At 40.2% G+C, this 20,727-nt stretch overlaps 1 protein-coding gene across 1 annotated transcript in view; it reads left to right on the top strand.

Annotated features, from left to right (window-relative positions):
* SLC9C2 (solute carrier family 9 member C2 (putative)) overlaps nucleotides 1–20,727 on the top strand; it is a gene marked incomplete at its 3' end in the record, with an annotated part of 73,227 nt that overhangs the window by 44,653 nt on the left and 7,847 nt on the right. The window contains exons 18-20 of the mRNA XM_024758779.1: nucleotides 3,539–3,590; nucleotides 14,349–14,497; nucleotides 16,653–16,778. Coding sequence (XP_024614547.1) covers nucleotides 3,539–3,590; nucleotides 14,349–14,497; nucleotides 16,653–16,778 — 327 coding nt within the window. The remainder of the gene's footprint in view (nucleotides 1–3,538; nucleotides 3,591–14,348; nucleotides 14,498–16,652; nucleotides 16,779–20,727) is intronic.

Consider the following 20,727-nt stretch of genomic DNA (forward strand, 5'->3'; position numbering starts at 1 on the left):
TTTCAGTAAATGACTCTATACATGGAAAACCAAAAAACAACCTCTACTTTATGATTATATAAATATTATGATTGTATAAATTTTATTCACTCTAGAACCTATCATTTGATTGAATCCATAACAAAGGAAATACTATCCTATGTCATTAAACCTTTTGTACTTGAAGGAGACTCTTCTCTATGAAACAGCAAATGAATTAATTTTTTTTAACAATAACTTCCTTCTCTTCCTTTAGGTTATATTCCTCAGCCACTCTTTCTGGAGTCTCATGTGAGCTCCTTTTTTACTTTCCTTTCTATTATGCTGGATTATGTCCATAAGAAATTTTTTCCATACGTACAAAAAATTTTCCGTAAGTCCAAAATTCTTTTTGTTTTGATTTTGATTTTAATAGTTTGACTCTCCAAAACCATTTTCCTGAAATCATTGCCCCTCTGTCTTCAGCATTGCTGACACAAGACTGATTTTACTTTTGCTTTTGTAGGTGACTTTTTCCCTCATTCTTTAAAGTCTTTGGGATTTTCTTTTTATCCTTGGAGTTCTGAAATTTCACCAAGATATGTCTACGTGTGATTTTTTTTTTAATTTGTCCCGTTCAGCACATGGTGGAGCCTTTATAATCTGAAGATTACCATCCTCCTTCTATTACTTCTTTGATTATTTTCTCCCCTCTGTGGTTTCTATTTTCTCCTTTTGGCACTCTTTTAAAGAGTTTTGAATATCTGTGTTTAGTCCCTCTTTCAACTTTCCTCATAACTTTCAACTCTTTCCTCTTTGTATTGAGAACCCCCAGTTTGATTTTCCAGGTTCCTAAGTCAGTCTTTAGCTGTGTCTATTCTGTTATTCAGCCCATCTGCTAACTTTTTTTTTTGACAAATACTTTTTGTCAAGCAATCAAGAACTTTGATTGCTTCTTTTTCATAGTAACTGTTTCTTTTCTGTTTTTAAAAGAATGTGATATTTTCTTGAACCTCTTTATTTTAAGAATTTCTGTTTCCTGTATCAGTTCTGCTTCTTCGAGGTTCATTCTTCTATTTGTCGTGTTTGGTTCTTATCTTTCATTCAGTTTTTCCACCCAGTGTTTGGTGATTTGGGGTTATATTTTCATATATGTAGATGAAAATCTAAATTGAGTAGTAGCAATAGCTAAAGGGTGTTTTCTCAGCCCACGTGAGACTCCTGAGTTTTAATCCAAGAATGAATTTAAATCCTAATTACTGAAGCCCTAGATCTTATAATTGTGTGTGTAAAAACAAAATCAGGGTGCGCTGGGGGTTATGTCTTCCGGTTGTTATGCCTATTTTTTGTGATGAGTGTTGGTTGCCTCAGGTTCTTGGCCAAGAAAGAGAGCCTCTTTCTTTATCAAGTTCAGGAGAGGGAGAGGCTGTGAAGACACCTAATTTAATGTTTTAATTTTTCATTTCTAAAGTACATAAAAGATATATTGTTAAATATCTTTAGCATTTAAGATTTCTTTTTTATAATCAGGTACCACTATAGGAAGAGTATACCTGAATTTTAGGAAGGCATCTGACATCTTATATGATATCCTTATGGACTGGATAGAGAAATATTATCTAGATTTATCACAGGAGTATTGATTATTGGATCAAATGTTAATGTACAACAGAATTCTGTCCTGTTGATTTACTTAGAATATTGGAGAAGAAAATTAAAAGAACTACTGAAAGTTTAGGTTGATCTCTATTAGAAAGAACATAAAGCTATTCATAGGAGAAAATATTTCAGAAACAGGAAGAGGAGAGAAGAAAAACAAGAGCCAGTGGGGGAAGTTAAGAATGTGTTTTGAGGAGTTTGGTTGAAGGTGTAGCGATTTGGGGGCAGAGATTTGCCTGGAAGTGTAAGACATGAAAAGAATTCCCCTTTGGCATTTTTAAAGGAGACTTCTGTAAACATTTAACTGTCTTATTGAGTTGTGTTTAGATATCGGACTGGTGTTTATTCTGAAAGTGACACGGTTCAAGAACCTGGCCAGTGGCAGCTCACCTTTAGAGAAGTCACATGTATGTCTAGGCTTTCATGGTTATTTTCTCTTTGTGGGCAGGAGTCGGTTCCTAATAGTGTCTTATGCAACGTCATTCTGTGGCAGTTTTACAGAGCTGGTAGTATGAAGGGGGCTTAGCTGCTGTCTGTGAACTGTTGCAAGCAGGGCCGGAGCACAGTATGTGGGTGTCACGTGCAGGCTAATAGTTTGGTACCTTCACATTGCTGATTCAGTGTTATCAAGTGAGAAGAAAGAATTTAATAAAAATTATATACTCAGGGGATTCCCTGGCAGTCCAGTAGTTAGGACTCCATGCTTTCACTGCCAAGGGTACGGATTCCATCCCTGGTCGGGGAACTAAGATCCTGCAAGACGTGCGGTGGCCAAAAAAAAAAAAAAAAAATTGTATACTTCATTCTTACATCCAAAATGAGTGATTAATATGACTTCTCTAAACAGAACAACACACACTTTAACTGCTTAAGCTTTAGATAACAAACCAGCTGTTCCTTGTAAATAGGAAGATACCATGCATGATTTGGGTGCAGAATTTCAGCCATCTGTACCTGACCATCCTAGAGAACTGTCAGTTGTTTAGTCCCAGAGCTGTTGATGTGGCCAAGCGGAAGCTCCAGAAGGACTCAAACCTAGAGGGCAAGCTCCATGTAGAGCCATGCCTGGGGACATGGTGGGAATTGGACAAATACCTACTGTGTGAATGAACAGAGATGGGTTAGCCCAGAGTGGACCTCTTTCTTCAGTTATGTCAGGAGTTATCTGTAGGAAACATGACCTACTTGACACCATATTTTCTCATTATTCCACTCGTTTTTGCACTCCCGATAGACTGGCTTCCCAAACAACAGCTTCTCTGTTGGCCACCCTCTCGTGGCGCGCTATCTATGAGAGTTCTCCTTGATGCACAGTGGAGTGTACACTAGTCTTTTCTAAGAAATACTAGGCACAGTAGTTATGTAAGCTACTACACAGCATCCATTGCGCTATGAGTGTGAGCCTGGGGAAAGCAGCAGAATTGACAGAGAGGGAAGATTTGAGCTAAATATCTCCCCCAAACGCTAATCTAAGTGAGATTTCTTCTACCGTACTTCTTTTTTTTTTTAATTTTGTCTATTTAATTTATTTATTTTTGGCTGCATTGGGTCTTCATTGCTGCACGCAGGCTTTCTCTAGTTGTGGTGAGCGGGGGCTACTCTTCGTTGTGGTGCACAGGCTTCTCATTGCGGTGGCTTCTCTTGTAGTGGAGCACGGGCTCTAGGCGCGTGGGCTTCAGTAGTTGTGGCTTGCAGGCTCTATAGCACAGGCTCAGTAGTTGCAGTGCACGGGCTTAGTTGCTCTGTGGCATGTGGGATCTTCCTAGACCAGGGCCTGAACCTGTGTCCCCTGCATTGGCAGGCGGATTCTTAACCACTGCGCCACCAGGGAAGCCCCTACCATACTTCTTTTTCTCAGGTTTTAAAGCCAGTAATGCACTTGGTGTAATTAGAAATTAATGTTTTTTTTAACTTCTCACAGAAATTATATGAAATTTTGGAAACCAACAAACGAGACGCTGTCAAAGAACTAGGTAAGTAGTTGGAATATCTAATTTCCTGAAATCACACCTTATCATCCCATAATTTAACCAAAGGAAGACAAGTTCATGCTTTCATTCAGTCATTCACTCATTCATTTATTCGTTCAATAAGCATTTTTTGAACCCGTTTAATGGGCCAGGTGTACATAAAGTGTAGATCCTGGTGGGAAGTGTGAGCATGTCAATAGATAATTGCAGAAAGTTAGAGGAGTTCTATTATTTGCTATGGAAGCATAAAAGAAAAAATGAAGAGTGCAGAAAGTGTATTAAGGTGGCAAGATCAGATTCCTTAAGGCAGTGGTCCCCAACCTTTTTGGCATCAGGGACCAGTTTCTTGGAAAACAATTTTTCCACAGACGGTGGGTGGGGGGATGGTTTCGGGATGACTCAAGCACATTACATTTATCGTGCACTTTATTTCTATTATTATTACGTTGTGTTGCTTATGTCCAGTCTACTCCGTCATCTCATTTTGGTTGCTGTCACGGCAGAAAACCCTGCTTCACAAAGATAGGATGTTGGAAATGGAAGCAGGCTTTTCAGTGCTTTTGTGGCAATCTCAGGGTATTCCGCCTTGACTTTAATCCAGAACACATGGAGATTTGAAGTTGTCTCAAGCGGACTTTTTTTTTTTTTTTTGCGGTACGCGGTCCTCTCACTGCTGTGGCCTCTCCCGTTGCGGAGCACAGGCTCCGGACGCGCAGGCTCAGCGGCCACGGCTCACAGGCCCAGCCGCTCCGCGGCACGTGGGATCTTCCCAGACTGGGGCGCGAACCTGTGTCCCCTGCATCGGCAGGCGGAATCTCAACCACTGCACCACCAGGGAGGCCCTCAAGCGTACTTTTAAGGCCACCGTCATTTGCCACCTCAAGCAGTTGATCCTCTTCTAGCACGGACAAAGTCGATTCACCTGGCTTATTCACAAATGGGTCGCAGATCCATTCCTTCCCAGTTTGGGGGTCTTTTGTGGTTGGGAAGTAATGCTCAAACTCTTTTGAAAGCTGAGGTAGGTGATCATGCACCAGCTGGGAGAGAGAAGGCCCTGGCTCAGTCTCTTTCAAAATCTCTTCTAATGTTTAAAACATGTCAAAAATCCCAGTGTTCCCTGATCTCCTCCATAATTCCAGTTTGGCTTTGAATGCAGCCACTTTATCTGCCGACTTGAACACAGTTGTCATTCTCCCCTGAAATGACAGATTGAGTTCGTTGAGCTGGTTAAATGTGTCACACAAGTAAGCAAGTTTTGTGACCCATTCTGTGTCACTGAAATATGCTGTCAGTGGTGACTGTTTTTCTAAAAGAAATCTCTGGAACAGCTCTTGTAACTCAAACACTCTGGCCAGTGATCTACCTTTAGAAGCCATCTCACTTCTGTGTATAAGAGAAGATGTGTGTGTTCTGTGTCCATCTCCTCAGAGAGCTGCGCAAACAGACGTGAGTTAAGGACGTGTACTTTAATGTAGTTGATAATTTTAATCATATCCTGCAAAACGTTGTTAAGTTCAGGTGACATTTTTCGGCTAGCCAGCATTTCTCTGTGGATGACACAGTGCGTAGACTCACATTCAGAAGCGACCTCTTTGACCCGAGTAGTGAAACCAGAAAGATGTCTAGTCATGGCAGCTGTTCCATCCATGCATATACTGACACAAAATGACCAATTCAGTTTTCCTGATATGTAATCATTCAGAGACTTGAATAGTTCTGCAGCTGTGGTGTTGGTTGGCAGCAAAAGTACACATAACATATCCTCATGCACATCCTCCTGAAATATATATCGCACAAAGACAAGCATTGTTGCCTTGGTGTCAACATCAGTAGACTCGTCAACCTGGGTTGCGTACCACGGTGACTCATTAATCCTCTCTAACAATTGTGCCTCACTAACCTCTGCTGTTTCACCAATTCATCTAGTTATGGTGCTAGCTGAAAGAGGAACACGTGTCACCTTTTGAACTGCAGCCTCTCCTAAAAGTTCATGACAAATGTCCTTAGCAGCAGGCAGGATCAACTCTTCACCAGTAGTAAAGGGCTTCTTAGCTTTAGCAATGTGGTTAGCCACTAAGAATGATGCTCTCAGTGCAGACACATTTGATGAAATGGTGGCCTTCAATAATTGCTTCTGTTCTTCGTGTTCACACTTTTTTCTTTTGAAAACTCCAAAGGCTTGTCTTTTAATGCAGCATGCTTGGTCTCCATGTGGCAAAGCAGTTTTGAAGGTTTCATAGTTTCATTGGATAGCAGGTTACTACATATTATACAAAGTGGGCTTGGAGAATGTGAATCACCTGTTGCAATGAACCTATAAGTAAGACTCTTGGTATTTTCTTTCTTTTTCTTTTAATTTTTAAATTTTTATTGGAGTATAATCGCTTTACAATGTTATGTTAGTTTCTGCTATACAATGAAGTGAATCAGCTATATGTATACCTATATCCCCTCCCTCTTGGTCCCCCTCCCACTGCCCCCATTCCACCCATCTAGGTCATCACAGAGCACAGAGCTGAGCTCCCTGTACTATACAGCAGGTTCCCACCAGCAATCTATTTTACCCATGGTAGTGTGTTTATGTCAAACCTAATCTCCCAATTCGTCCCACCCTCCCCTTCCCCACCCCCATGCCCATATGTCTGTTCTCTACATCTATATCTATATTCCTGCCCTGCAAATAGGTTGGTTCATCTGTACCATTTTTCTAGAATCCACATATATGCGTTACTATACAATATTTGTTTTTCTCTTTCTGGCTTACTTCACTCTGTATGACAGACTTTAGGTCCATCCACATCTCTACAAATGACCCAATTTCGTTCCTTTTTATGGCTGTGTAATATTCCATTGTATATATGTACTGCATCTTCTTTCTTCATTCATTTGTTTTTGGACATTTAGGTTGTTTCCATGTCCTGGCTATTATAAATAGTGCTGCAATGAACATTGGGGTACATGTGTCCTTTTTTTTAAAAATTTTATTTAAATTTATTTATTTTTGGCTGTGTTGAGTCTTTGTTGCTGCATGCAGTCTTTTCTCTAGTTGTGATGAGTGGGGGCTTTTCATTGCGGTGCGCGGGTTTCTCATTGTGGTGGCTTCTCTTGTGGAGCGTGGGCTCTAGGTGTGCAGGCTTCAGTAGTTGTGGCACATGGGATTCAGTAGTTGTGGCACATGGGATTCAGTAGTTGTGGGGCACGGGCTCCAGAGCACAGGCTCAGGAGTTATGGCATACAGGCTTTGTTGCTCTGTGGCATGTCAGATCTTCCCAGACCAGGACTTGAACCCTTATCCCCTGCATTGGCAGGTGGATTCTTAACCACTGTGCCACCAAGGAAGCCCCCATGTGTCGTTTTGAATTATGGTATTCTCAGGGTATATGCCCAGTAGTGGGATTACTGGGTCATATGGTAGTTCTATATATAGTTTTTTAAGGAACCTGCATACTGCTCTCCACAGTGGCTGTATCAATTTACATTCCCACCAACAGTGCAAAAGGGTTCCCTTTTCTCCACACCGTCTCCAGCATTTATTGTGTGTAGATTTTTTGATGATGGCCATTTTGACCGGTGTGAGGTGATACTTCATTGTAGTTTTAATTTGCCTTTCTCTAATAATTAGTGAGGTTGAGATCTTTTCATGTGCCTCTTGGCCATCTGTATGTCTTCTTTGGAGAAATGTCTATTTAGGCCTTCCACCCAGTTTTTAGTTGAATTGTTTGTTTTTTTGATATTGAGCTCCATGAGCTCTTTGTATATTTTGGAGATGAATCCTTTGTCACATTGCTTCGTTTGCAAATATTTTCTCCCATTCTGAGGGTTGTCTTTTCATCTTGTTTATGGCTTCCTTTGCTGTGCAAAAGCTTTTAAGTTTAATTAGGACCCATTTGTTTATTTTTGTTTTTATTTTCACTACTCTAGGAGGTGGATCAAAAAAGATCTTGCTGTGGTTTATCTCAAAGAATGTTTTTCCTATGTTTTCCTCTAAGAGTTTTATAGTGTCCAGTCTTACATTTAGGTCTTTAATCAATTTTGAGTTTATTTTTGTGTATGGTGGTGGGGAGTGTTCTAATTTCATTCTTTTACATGTAGCTGTCCAGTTTTCCCAGCATCACTTATTGAAGAGGCTGTGTTTTCTCCATTGTATATCCGTGCCTCCTTTGTCATAAATTAGGTGATCATAGATGTGTGGGTTTATCTCTGGACTTTCTGTCCTGTACCACTGATACATATTTCTGTTTTTGTGCCAGTACCATACTATCTTGATTGCTGTAGCTTTGTAGTATAGTCTGAAGTCGAGGAGCCTGATTCCTCCAGCTGCGTTTTTCCTTCTCAAGATTACTTTGGCTATTCGGGGTCTTTTGTGTTTCCATATAAGCTGTACAATTTTTTGTTCTAATTCTGTGAAGAATGCCATTGATAGTTTGATAGGGATTGCATTGAGTCTGTAGATTTCTTTCAGTAGTATAGTCGTCTTCACAATATTGATTCTTCCAATCCAAGAACATGGTATATTTCTCCATCTGTTTATGTCATCGTTGTTTTCTTTCATCAGTGTTTTATAGTCTTCTGAGTACAAGTCTTTTGCCTGCTTAGGTAGGTTTATTCCTAGGTATTTTATTCTTTTTGTTACGATAGTAAATGGGAGTGTTTCCTTAATTTCTCTTTCAGATTTTTTGTTGTTAGTGTATAGGAATGCCAGAGATTTCTGTGCATTAATTTTGTATCCTTCAACCTTACCAAATTCATTGATTAGTTCTAATAGTTTTCTGGTGGCATCTTTAGGATTATCTATGTGTAGTATCTTGTCATCTGCAAGCAGTGACAGTTTTACTGCTTCTTTTCCAATTTGGATTCGTTTTATTTCTTTTTCTTCTCTGATTGCCATGGCTAGGACTTCCAAAACTATGCTGAATAAAAGTGATCTCTTGGTTATGTAGTATTGCATGTTTAGCCTCCATATATTTGTGTTTTTTACAGGTTTTTCTTCCTGTAATTGATTTCTAATCTCATAGCATTGTGGTAAGAAAAGATGCTTCCTATCGACATATATACAATACCGAGTGTAAAATAATTAGCTAGTGGGAAGCAGCGTAGTATAGGGAAATCAGCTCAGTGCTTTCCAATGACCTAGAGAGGTGGGGCAGGGAGGGTGGGAGGGAGGCTCAAGAGGGAGGGGATATGGGGATATATGTATGCACATGGCTGATTCACTTTGTTGTACAACAGAAACTAACACAGTATTGTGAAGCAATTATACTCCAATAAAGATCTATTTAAAAAAAAAGAAAGAAAGAATGCTTGAGAAGAAACAAGTGCTTGTGCACTTGAGAAGAAAGTGTATTCTGCCACTTTCGGTGGAATGTCATATAAATATCAGTTAAATCTTTCTGGTCTGTTGTGTCATTTAAAGCTTGTGTTTCCTTATTTATTTTCTGTTTGGATGGTCTGTCCATTGGTGTAAGTGTGGTGTTAAAGTCCCCTACTATTATTGTGTTACCGTCAATTTCCCCTTTTATGGCTGTTAGGATTTGCCCTATGTATTGAGGAGCTCCTATGTTGGGTGCATAAATATTTATAATTGTTATATCTTCGTCTTGGATTGATCCCTTGATCATTATGTAATGTCCTTCCTTATCTCTTGTAACAGTCTTTATTTTAAAGTCTATTTTATCTGATATGAGTATTGCTACTCCAGCTTTCTTTTGATTTCCATTTTCATGGAATATCTTTTTCCATGCCTTCACTTTGAGTCTGTGTGTGTCCCTAGGTCTGAAGTGGGTTTCTTATAGACAGCATATATATGGGTCATGTTTTTGTATCCATTTAGTGAGCCTGTGTCTTTTGGTTGGAGCAGTTAATCCATTTACATTCAAGTTTATTATCGATATGTATGTTCCTATCACCATTTTCTTAATTGTTATGGGGTGTTTTTGTGGGTCATTTTCTTCTCTTGTGTTTCCCACCTAGAGAATTTTCTTTAGCAGTTGTTGTAAAGCTGGTTTGGTGGTGCTGAATACTCTTAGCTTTTGCTTGTCTGTAAAGCTTTTGATTTCTCCATCGAATCTGAATGAGATCCTTGCTGGGTAGAGTAATCTTGGTTGTAGATTTTTCTCTTTCATCACTTTTAGTATATCCTGCCACTCCCTTCTGGCCTGCAGAGTGTCTGCTGAAAAATCAGCTGATAACCTTATGGGGATTCTTTTATATATTATTTTTGGTTTTTCTCTTGCTGCTCTTAATATTTTTTCTTTGAGTTTAATTTTTGTTAGTTTGATTAATATGTGTCTTGGTGTGTTTTTCTTAGGGTTTATCCTGTATGGGACTCTCTGCACTTCGTGGACTTGGGTGACTATTTCCTTTCCCATGTTTGGGAAGTTTTCACCTATAATCTCTTCAAATATTTTCTCAGACTCTTTCTTTTTCTCTTCTTCTTCTGGGACCCCTATAATTTGAATGTTGGTGCATTTAGTGTTGTCCCAGAGGTCTCTGAGATTGTCTTCAGTTCTTTTCATTGCTTTTTCTTTGTTCTGCTCCTCAGCAGTTATTTCCACCATTCTGTCTTCCAGCTCACTTATTCATTCTTCTGCCTCATTTTTTCTGCTCTTGATTCCCTCTAGTGTATTTTTCATTTCAATTATTATGTTGTTCATCTCTGTTTGTTCTTAGTTCTGCTAGATCTTTGTTAAACAGTTCTCTTATTTTCTTGATCTGTGCCTCCATTCTATTTCCAAGATTTTGGATCATCTTTACTATCATTACTCTGAATTCTTTTTCAGGTAGATTGCCTATTTCCTCTTCATTTATTTGGTCTTGTTGGTTTTTACCTTGGTCCTTCATCTGTGACATATATTTTTGTCATCTCATTGTTTTTTTTCCTGATGGGTGGGATTTTGTTCCTGTCTTACTCGTTGTTTGGCCCGAGGCTTCCAGCACTGGAGTTTGTAGGCTGTTAGGTAGAGCTGGGTCTTGTTGGCAAGATGAGAACCTCCGGGAGACCTCACTCTGATAAATATTCCCTGGGATCTGAGGTTCTCTGTTAGTCCCATTGTTTGGACTCAGAGTTCCCACTGCAGGAGCTCAGGCCTGACCCCTGGCTCGTGAATCAAGATCCTGCAAGCCTTGCAGAGCAGGAAAAGAAAAAAAAAAAAGGAGCAGAACAATATCAAAGAGTAAAACAGAAAATAAGATTAGAAAACTAACAGATATGTTAGAAAAAAATAAAAATGTAGATAAAATACAGATATATTAGAAAAAAATATATATATGTTAGAAAAAATAAAAATAAAAAATATAAATTTCTCTATATATTTTTATAAATAAAAAAATATACAAAAAACTAACAGATATGTTAGAAAAAGTAAAAATATAAATATAAAAAAATAAAAATATTTTTTAAATAAAAATAAAAATACTGAATACAACTGGAAGGTGAAACAGAATCACAATAGCGAAAAAGAGTCGAAAAAGGGACAAGGCCTTGGCTGTTGTGGGTGGGGCTTAGGCAGGAGCAGGGTTTAGGCAGTTGGCGGGGCCTATGCTTAGGTCCCACAGGGCCTGAAAAGGCCCTGAGGGGTGGGAGGTGAGGCTTAGGCTCAATGTGGCAGGAGGGGCCCAGGAGTGCCTCTGGCCTCAGAGGGCAGGGGACCAGATCCAGGACCCCAGCAGGCTCCCTGGGCACCAGTGGGTGGGGGAAACGCTAGGCATGTTTCCCCCAACTCTGATCCCAGAGGGTCCCTTCCCATTGGCCTCTCTTCTTCTGGCCCCCACCCCATGCCCCTAGGACCCCCGCAGCTGGAGGGAGCCTTGGAGGTGGAGGATCAGGCCCAGGAGCAGGCTTCCAGGGGCCCAATTGCATGGGGAAAACGCCCATGGTACTTCCCCTGATCCTCCCTGTCCGCTTCTCCTTTTGGTCCCGCCACCCCCGCCCAGGCCCAACGTCTTTCAGAGGGGGCCTTAGAGGGTGAAGGACTCAGTCTGGAAGCCCAGCAGGCTTGTGGGCCGATTGGGCAGGGAAAACACTAGGTGTGGTTCCCTCTGATCCTCTGTATCCCTGAGGGTCCCTGCAGGCATGGGAACCCTTCCCCTCTCCCAGCCACCCCTCAGCAGTGCTGGTCCTGTCCGGCCTCCACTTCTCCTTCCCCCTCACTACCCCCACGTCCTATCCAGTCACTCAGGGGTTCCTCCCGCCTCCTTGGGCATCGAGTTCCCCCACCAGTGTCCAGCAGGCACCCTAGTTGTGGGGAGACATGAACTCTGTGTCCTCCCATGCTGCCATCTTGACTCTGCCCGAAATTGAATCTAGCTGAACTTCATAGTCATCTCCAAGATTTGTAGTTACCTGAGGAAAAAATTACAATGCCTGCCAAAACTAGCCAAGAGGGAAGGAGATGTGTTCACATTTTTTTTCTTTTGGAAAACTCCACAAAGTCTTGTCGTTTAATGCAGGGTGCTTGGTCTCCATGTGGAGAAGCAGTTTTGAAGGTTTCGTGGCTTCCTTGGGTAGCCGGTCACCACATATTATACAAGGCGGGCTTGGAGAATGTGAATTACCTGTTGCAGTGAACCTGTAATTTAAGTAGGACCCTCAGTATTTTCTTTGAAATGCAGCTTTCTTTTTGTTGGCAGTCTTAGAGTCTTCTGCTCTAAGGGTCTTTACCCCTTTTCAAAGAAGCCCTCCAGTGATGCTTGTTTTTTACTCATTTTGGCTAGGGTTAGCTTGTGGGCTTACCAAAACTGTGATTGAGACAAGTGTGGAGTGCGGGAAAGAGGTGCGGATGGAGGTGGAGAATAAAATAATGGGCAAAAGAAATAAAAGAAATAAAAGAAAATAACGGGCGGGCCATGCACGGCCTAAAATAACTGTCGGATTCTGACTTAAAGCCTGCCACCAGATGCAGCTTAATTGTCACTTGCCACTCACTGATAGGGTTTTGAGTCTGCAAGCAATTGATTTATTATGGTCTCTGTGCGGTCAAACCTCTCTGCTAATGATAATCTGTATTTGCAGCCGCTCCCCAGCACTAGCATCACCGCCTCAGCTCTACCTCAGATCATCAGGCATTGGATTCTCATAAGGAGCACGCAACCTAGATCCGTTGCATGTGTTGTTCACAGTAGGGTTCACACTTGTATGAGAATCTAATGCCGCTACTGATCTGACAGGAGGTGGAGCTCAGGCATCACTCAATGCAAGTGATGGGGAATGGCTGTAAATGTAGATGAAGCTTTGATCGCTTGCCCGCCGCTCACCTCCTGCTGTGTGGCCTGGTTCCTAACAGGCCACGGATTGGTACTGTTCCATGGCCCGGGGGTTGGGGACCCCTGCCTTAAGGTTGTAAGAAAAAGACACATGAAGATTACCTTTGACAGAGGGTGTTGTTTTTGTTTTGCTTTACTTTGCAAAGGAATGTGGAGCTGCAAGGGGTATCATTTCTTGAGCATCTACAGTCACTCTGCTGGAGTTGAAACCTACAGGGGAGTCCTAGGATTTTATACAAAACTTCTCGGGTGTGTTTTTCTCATATGGGGGCTGTGGGCCAAGCTCTCAGTGTGTGCAAAAGTATCTAGTAGAGAGCCTGGCATATGGTAACGTCCTAACAAATGGACGTTAATATAAAAGAAATAAAGCAAAACCACTTTGTATTGATAACCACATTGTAAGACGCCATATGGATTTATGAGGATCATACTTTCCACATCAAAACTGAAAGAACATGGTCTAATGAACGAAATTGTAAGTTTGGAGACAATAGGTCAGAATATTTTGGCAGTGTCTCAGAAAATCCAGGACCCATTTTTTCCATTTATGTATTAAGCAGATTTTTATTTCTGCGCTTTTAAAGATTAGGGGCCTAGGAGTCGCTGTCTTATGTTTTAGATCACTATGGAATATTATGAAGTTTTCTTGATTCAGTCATGTGAAAGGGAGTGCCTGTTCCTGTGTGGTTACTGCAACCTATTACTGAATGCTAATTATATCAGGAATTGTGTTAAGGGCTTTATATGCATTATTTCATTTAATCCATATAATTGCTCCATGAGGCAAATACTATTATCTTCATTTTATAGATAATGAAACTGAGCCTTAGAAAGGTTAACTCCCCTGAGGTCCTATGGCTGGTAAGTGGTGAGCTAGATCTCAAGCCCAGGTGTATCAGACACTAAAACCTATGTTCTCCATCTTGCTGTCCTTCATTTCACTGCTCAGCTCATTTCAGTTAAAAAATGATTGAGTACCTTCCAGATGTCAGGTGTTGTGCTCAAGGTTAGGATTACAAGGATGAAACAGATGCAGTTTAAGCCTTGACTCCCAGTCAATCCCTTGACTTCTCATGCTTGTTAAAGAGGAAGAATATGAGATTTGATCTCAGAAAGACCCACCAGCGAAAGTCCAGGGGCACTTTTATTCAGTCATTTGTTCATCCACCCACCAAAAATTATATAATATGGAGGATGAGACAAATAAGGAAAAATAATAATATTACAATGTAATGAGTTCATAATGTAGATATGTAGGAGATGCCATGGGAATAAGATGGAGTGATTTTCTCTTAGCTGGTGAAGGAAGCCTTTTTTCAATTCTCTCATCTGTAAAATAAAGATGAAAATAACTTTAGTCCTACTGGTCTCACAAGTTCTATATGAGACAGGACTGAAAGGATATTGTGTAAATACTTTGGAAATTATAAACTTATGCAAATATTTGTTATTATTGTGGTTATTGGATTGTTTGCCTACTGATAATTTTATTTGCTTCAGGACTCATAGAGCATGAAGGTCGTGATGTTGTCATTGCTTTGAAGACTAAGCAGGCAATCCGGAATGTGATTGCTAAAGCTCTGAAAAGCCTCACCTTCCTTTGGTCAAGAGGCATTATTGATAAACATGAGGGCATTGAGATGAATAAGGTAAGAAAGGTAATAAGGTAAAAGGTAATAGGTAAAAGGTAAAAAGGTAAAAGGTAATAGGTAAAAGGTAATAAGGTAAGAAAGCAATTTTCCATATTGCTGGATTCCATAAGCCGAGCACTCAAGCCTGCAGTGCTACTCTAGCAGAGTGTAATTAGTGAGGGAGATTGGGAAAAGGGTGAGTCATGACAGTTGTAAACTTTATAATTGCCTAAGTCTTTGTTAATGCCAGTGGAAACTAGTGCCAGCACTACCTGGTTCACTCCATGTCAAAACCACTTGGTTGCAAGTAACAGAACCAATCTGAGCTAGGTTTAGCAAAGAAATGGAGTTGGAGGACTTATTATAAGGACACAGAGCACTTTACAGATCCCATGGTAGCCAGACCACATGGCCAGGCCTCAGGAAGGGACTTGAACAATGACCTAGAAAGCTTTCAGATTCTCCATTTCTTATCAGGGTTGCCCCTCTGTGGAATCTTCTTTTGGCTCCCTCTACAAAGTCATTAGATTTTTCTGCCTGTCTGTCCATTGGTGGAATATGTAGTGCCCAGGCCCACCAGCTGTGGCAAGGGAGGTGGTAATTTCCTAATGTTAACATAGACAGGAGGGGACCATCGTGTGTGTGTGTGTGTGTGTTGGTGAAGATCAGGGAGGGAACAGTTCTGAGAGGAACAGGGAAGACACCCTAAGTGGTTAGCTGATAAATGGACTTTTGAAAAATTATAAATTTGCAAAAAAAATTAGGAATATAAGACAGAGGAAAACATGTTTAATGTTTAATCCTACCACTCTATCACTTCTACCATCTAGACTGCAAATTGTGAAAATAGGAAAGTTTTTTTCTATTTTGTACAAGAGTCTATTGGCCTCCTAGCATAGAGAAGAAAAATGGAAGTTCTGGTCCCACATTCTGCCTGTGTATTCCCAAGAATAAGCTGCTCCTGGGTGTCAATGCTTTTCCTTGTCACTGGTCCCTTTCAGCCACAGGCTACATGGACTGTGCTTCTGGATATTTCCTGCACATAGTCCCTCTCCATGGCCCCAGAAGGGAAGTGGGCGTGGGACCGGCCAGCTTTCCCTGTCATAGCTCTACCTCATTAGTCTCTATAAGGTCATGGCACAGGACTAAATGGGTAATATGATTTCTCCTTAGTGTCTGTCAAAGGGGCGAAAAAGACCGCTTTACAGTATTCTTCAAGTTACACCTCTGTGCACATTGTGTTTTGTATTTTTGTATATTGTTCCCTTCTTACTTTGGATATTGTATAAGATTCAATTGAATGCTTGATGTCCATTAGTTAAAATAAATAAATAATAGCCCTTATGAAGAGAGAGTCTTATTTTTTCCTATAGGTTTATTTAGAAAGGTAATGGGTAAATCAATCTTTCAACAGTTATTTATTGAATGCCTACTAACTGCCTAATTGTCAGCTAAAGAGATATAATTATCAATCCCAGGTCATAAAGAGCTAGGTAAATCTAGCCAGTTTAGCTGAGTAAATATTTGTTGAACACCTACTACATGCCATGGGGTCTTGAAAAGTCCATGGACTCTTCCTCTCTTTTTCATTTAGTCACTTATTCAGCCAATCAACAAAAGTTACATGTAACAGATAAGTAAAAATAATAATACTACAATGTAATGAGTTCCGTAAGGGAGATTTGTAAGAGATACCATGGGAATAAGGCAGATAAGTGATTATCTCTTACTGGTGGGGGGAGTCAGAGAAGGCTTCTAAGAGGCTACAAAACTAGAAATATATCCTCCAAAATTAGAAGAACTTAGAGAAGCAAATTATTCACATGAAAAAAAATTTAGAGAAAGTGGCATTAAATCATATGGTAATCAACTGTGAGTTTTAGATAATTTGAGTTTAAGATAGGGTAGACTACAACTGTTAATTGGATTATAAAAATGATAAATTCAATATGAGTTAATATACCAGTGGGAATAGTAATAAAGATAGTAATAAGGGGGAGAATAGGGACAAAAAAAAAGTTAGAGGACAATTTAAATAGGGTGAGAGAAGCTCTGAGTCAAAATCCTGGTTAGATTTGCATAACAGTATTTTATTTAGATTTCCTTCATTTTTACCTAATGTCCCTTTTCTGTTACAGGATCTGATCACTATTATTTTGATTGTTTCTTTTAGGTGCTTCTTGCAAAAATAAAATCACTGAATAACTTTCCAATGGCAATTCCGCCCCCTACTCCTGACAAATATCTTAATAATATCATCTGGCTAGAAAATAAAGATGTTCTCATTGAGTTCTTCAAGGTAAAGATTCTGTCTTCTATTCTAACTCAAGTTCAATGATAATTGTTTTTCATTTTTTCCACTCCCTACTGCAAGATTAACAAGAAAACTTATCCAAAGCAAGAATCCTTTAATGTCCAGTGAAGGGTAAGTCAAAACGGAGGCCTAGCAAAACCCAGAAGAGTAGATTTCATTTTGAGCCTAAAGGGCAAAAATATTTTTTATAATTGCTTATCTGCTTAGAATGAGTTATCTATGTTACCTGATTATTACCAATTCCATCTTAGCCTCTGTGCCAGAGACTGTTCTAGGTTTGGGGTTATGGCAGTGAACAAAATAAATAAGTCCCTGCTTTCATGGACTTTGTATTATATGGATAGAGATTGACAATAAACACACCCACGAGTAAATGTATAGTCTGTCAGATGGTAACAAATGCTATATGGAGAAAAGGTGAGAAAAGGGAATATAGTTAGGCAGCTATTTTATATGGGTGGTTAGGGAAGACTGCGCTAATAAGTTTCCTTTGGAAAGAGATCTGAAATAAGTGTGGGGGCATGCCATATAGATACCCAGGAGAAGGCAAGTGCAATGCCCTGAGGTGTGTTGTGTTCAAGGAACATCACAAAGGACCCTGTGGCCGAACCAATGGTGGAGGGAGGAGATGAAGCCTAAGCAGTTGTGGAGAGCCTGAGTTTGTAGAACTTTGTAGGTCATTGTAAGGACTTTGGCTTTTACTCTGAATTAAATGGAAACAGATTGAAAGGTTTTGAAGAGACATGATCTAACTTATACTTAGAAACGATCATTTGTTGATGTGTTGAGAACAGGCTGTAAGGGGTCAAGAGCAAGCCAGGGAATCCAGTTAGGAGGTGATTACAATAATGTAGGCAAGAGATGACAGTGGCTTGGATGAGCGAAAGTGGTGAGAAATGGTCAGACTCTTGATAGGGTTTTTTTTTTTGGTATGCGGGCCTCTCACTGTTGTGGCCTCTCCCGTTGCGGAGCACAGGCTCCAGACACACAGGCCCAGCGGCCATGGCTCACAGGCCCAGCCGCTCCATGGCACGTGGGATCTTCCCAGACTGGGGCACGAACCCATGTCCCCTGCATCGGCAGGCGGAATCTCAACCACTGCACCACCAGGGAAGCCCCCTTGATAGGTTTTGAAGAGAGAGCATATAGATGTTGATGGAGTGAGTGTTAGAGAGAAGGAATGACTTCTAGGATTTTAGTCTGAAATTAGAAAATAGTCTGAAAATAGAGTAACCATTTACTTGGATGGGGAAGAGAAGATTTATGGGGAGGGACAAGAATTTGCTTCTGAAGAGGTTAAATTTGAGCAAGCTATTAGACATCCAAGTGGAACTGCTAAGTAGGCAGTTAGATACATGACCGGAAGGCAGGTGGGAGGCCAAACTGGGGAAAGACATTTCAGAGTTGTCAGCATAGAGCTGATATTTAAGGTCTTGAAACTTGATAATTTGAGGAATTATTACAGACATTCAAGGATCGAGTCTTGAGCTATCCAACATTTAGAGGTGGGGAGATGAGGAAGAATTAGCAAAAAGAATTGAGGATAGAAAAAGTGATCAGATTGATGTTTACCAGAGGTGGGGAGAGGAAGCTGGGTGAATTGAAGAAGTGGGTCAAAGGGTACAAACTTCCAAGTTATAAGGTAAATACTGGGTATACAACATGATGACTATAGTTATATAGTTATATATTTATATATGTTTGAAAGCTGCTAAGAGAGTAGATTCTTAAAGTGCTTATCACAAGGAAAAAATTTTTTTGTAACTATATGAGGTGATGTATGTTAACTAAACTTATTGTGGTAATCATTTTGCAATATGTGTATGTCAAGTCATTATGCTGTACACCTTAAACTTATATAGTGCTGTACGTCAATTATATCTCAATAAAACTGGGAAAAAAAGAATTGAGTTATCTATCACATAGGAGGAAAATAAAAAAGAATGGTGTCCCAGAGCCAAGTGAAGAAAATATTTCAAGGAGAAAGTGATCAACTATGTCAAATGAGGCTGAGGGATCAAATAAGATGAAGACTGAAAATTGGCTATTAGATTTAATAATGTAGAGGTCAGTTTTTTTAAAAAGAGGATCCGTAAATCTGAATTTTTAGGTGAAAATTCCAAAATTTTAAAACTTGGTAACACGTTCAGAATTTTAAAAATACAGTGCAAGCCAAACAAAATATATCTGTGGATTGGGTGTGACTCACGGACCACCAGTTTGTGGCTATTATATGAATTATAGGGATAATAACTTTTTTGTCAACTTGTTAAAACCTGTTAGATTTTTGGAATCAGGAAAACTCTGTGATGAAGAACAGTACTTGCTTTACTACAAATTTGGTTGTACTGTACCTTGTTGTCTAGTCATGGAGATTTATGTCATCTGTTTATTCATAACGAGGGGACATTTTCCTTGTTTTCTAGAAAGACAGTGATCCTCGTGGAGTTTCTACTGAGCTTTGAATATCTGATTTCATTTAGGCCATACTAGTGTTTTCTTCATGCCAGAAATATTTGATTTTTTCTTTTGAAATTGATTTCGTATTTAGTTAAATTAAGACTTCTTTGGTTGAAAGTAACAAAACCCTACTTGAACTAGTTTCAGCAAAAGGGAAGCTTACTGAAAATATATCGTGGTGGTATACAGAAGCTAAGAAACAGTTGACTAACCTTGAGCAGGGTGAGAATCAGGCCAGCTCTGGAGTATCAGTGGTAGGAATTTGTGGACCCTTCCTTGTAGCACTTGGCTATGATGACTCAGTTCTCAACTCCCAGGCTTTTTGTCCCTCAGTTCAAATTCTTAAGGGAGAAATCCAACTGGCTTAAGCTTGAACCAGATCTCCAGCTTTGGGAAGTACAAGTGTGGCTGTGAGGGGGAGGAAACCTGATGGGCAGGGGCCATTGGGGGTAGTTTGGAAAACAGACCTCAAATAAATGAGGGTGGGAGGTGAGGGATGGGCCTGGACTGGAAAGAAGGTATCTAAAGGGTGTTTATTACAATCTGCATCCTGTTCAGTTTTTTAAAATACCCAACTTGAAAATAAAATTTGAATTTGGGGTTCTTTATAGGTAATACTTTCACAAGTATAATTAATGGACCATCCTGCAGTGAATGGGGGAGGGATGGGAAAAACAATGAGAGAGAACTCCAGAAATTAATGGTTTCCATACACCTGAGGTGACTATATATCCAAGGCACAACCTTCTTCTCCTCCTTAACCTGCCATGCCAGTGCAAAGCTGCCGGACCCTCTCCACCCACTTACAGATACGGCTCACTCTTTAAGTGGCCCTTTTCCTTAATATGTTGGTTCTTAATAGCCATTTAAATCAGATTTCACTAGGATAAAGAAAAATGTGATGAATTGGGAGCACATGGGCATTATTCTCATTAGGAACAGCCCAGGGATTGCATGGATAACTAAAATTCCTGTAATAAATAAAACAAACACCCCTCATTGTAGACATTGATTTCAGTCTTGGTCTCCATCACAGCAACAATAGTTAATTTTCACTACTCCTCCCTTCTTTCACCCTCGAACTGGTGTGGTTAATTAAAAAGGTAATAGTGTACGAAGATAAGCCTGAAGACAAAAGTTGAAAAAAAAAGGTCTGAAAGAGCTAGAGGGAGGATTTCAGAATGGCACCTGGGAGATTGGTTCAAGATGGCAGAGTAGAAGGATGTGCACTCACTCCCTCCTGTAAGAGCATCGGAATCACAACTAACTGCTGAACAATCGTTGACAAGAAGACACTGGAACTCACCAAAAAAGGTGCCCCACATCAAAGACAAAGGAGAAGCTGCAATGAGACGGTAGGAGGTGTACAATCACAGTCAAATCAAATCCCATAACTGCTGGGTGGGTGACTCACAGACTGGAGGACACTTAGACCACAGAAGTCCACCCACTGGAGTGAAGGTTCTGAGCCCCA

Source organism: Neophocaena asiaeorientalis, unplaced genomic scaffold (genome assembly GCF_003031525.2).
Source record: "Neophocaena asiaeorientalis asiaeorientalis breed wild unplaced genomic scaffold, Neophocaena_asiaeorientalis_V1.1 scaffold182, whole genome shotgun sequence".
NCBI lineage: Eukaryota > Metazoa > Chordata > Mammalia > Artiodactyla > Phocoenidae > Neophocaena > Neophocaena asiaeorientalis.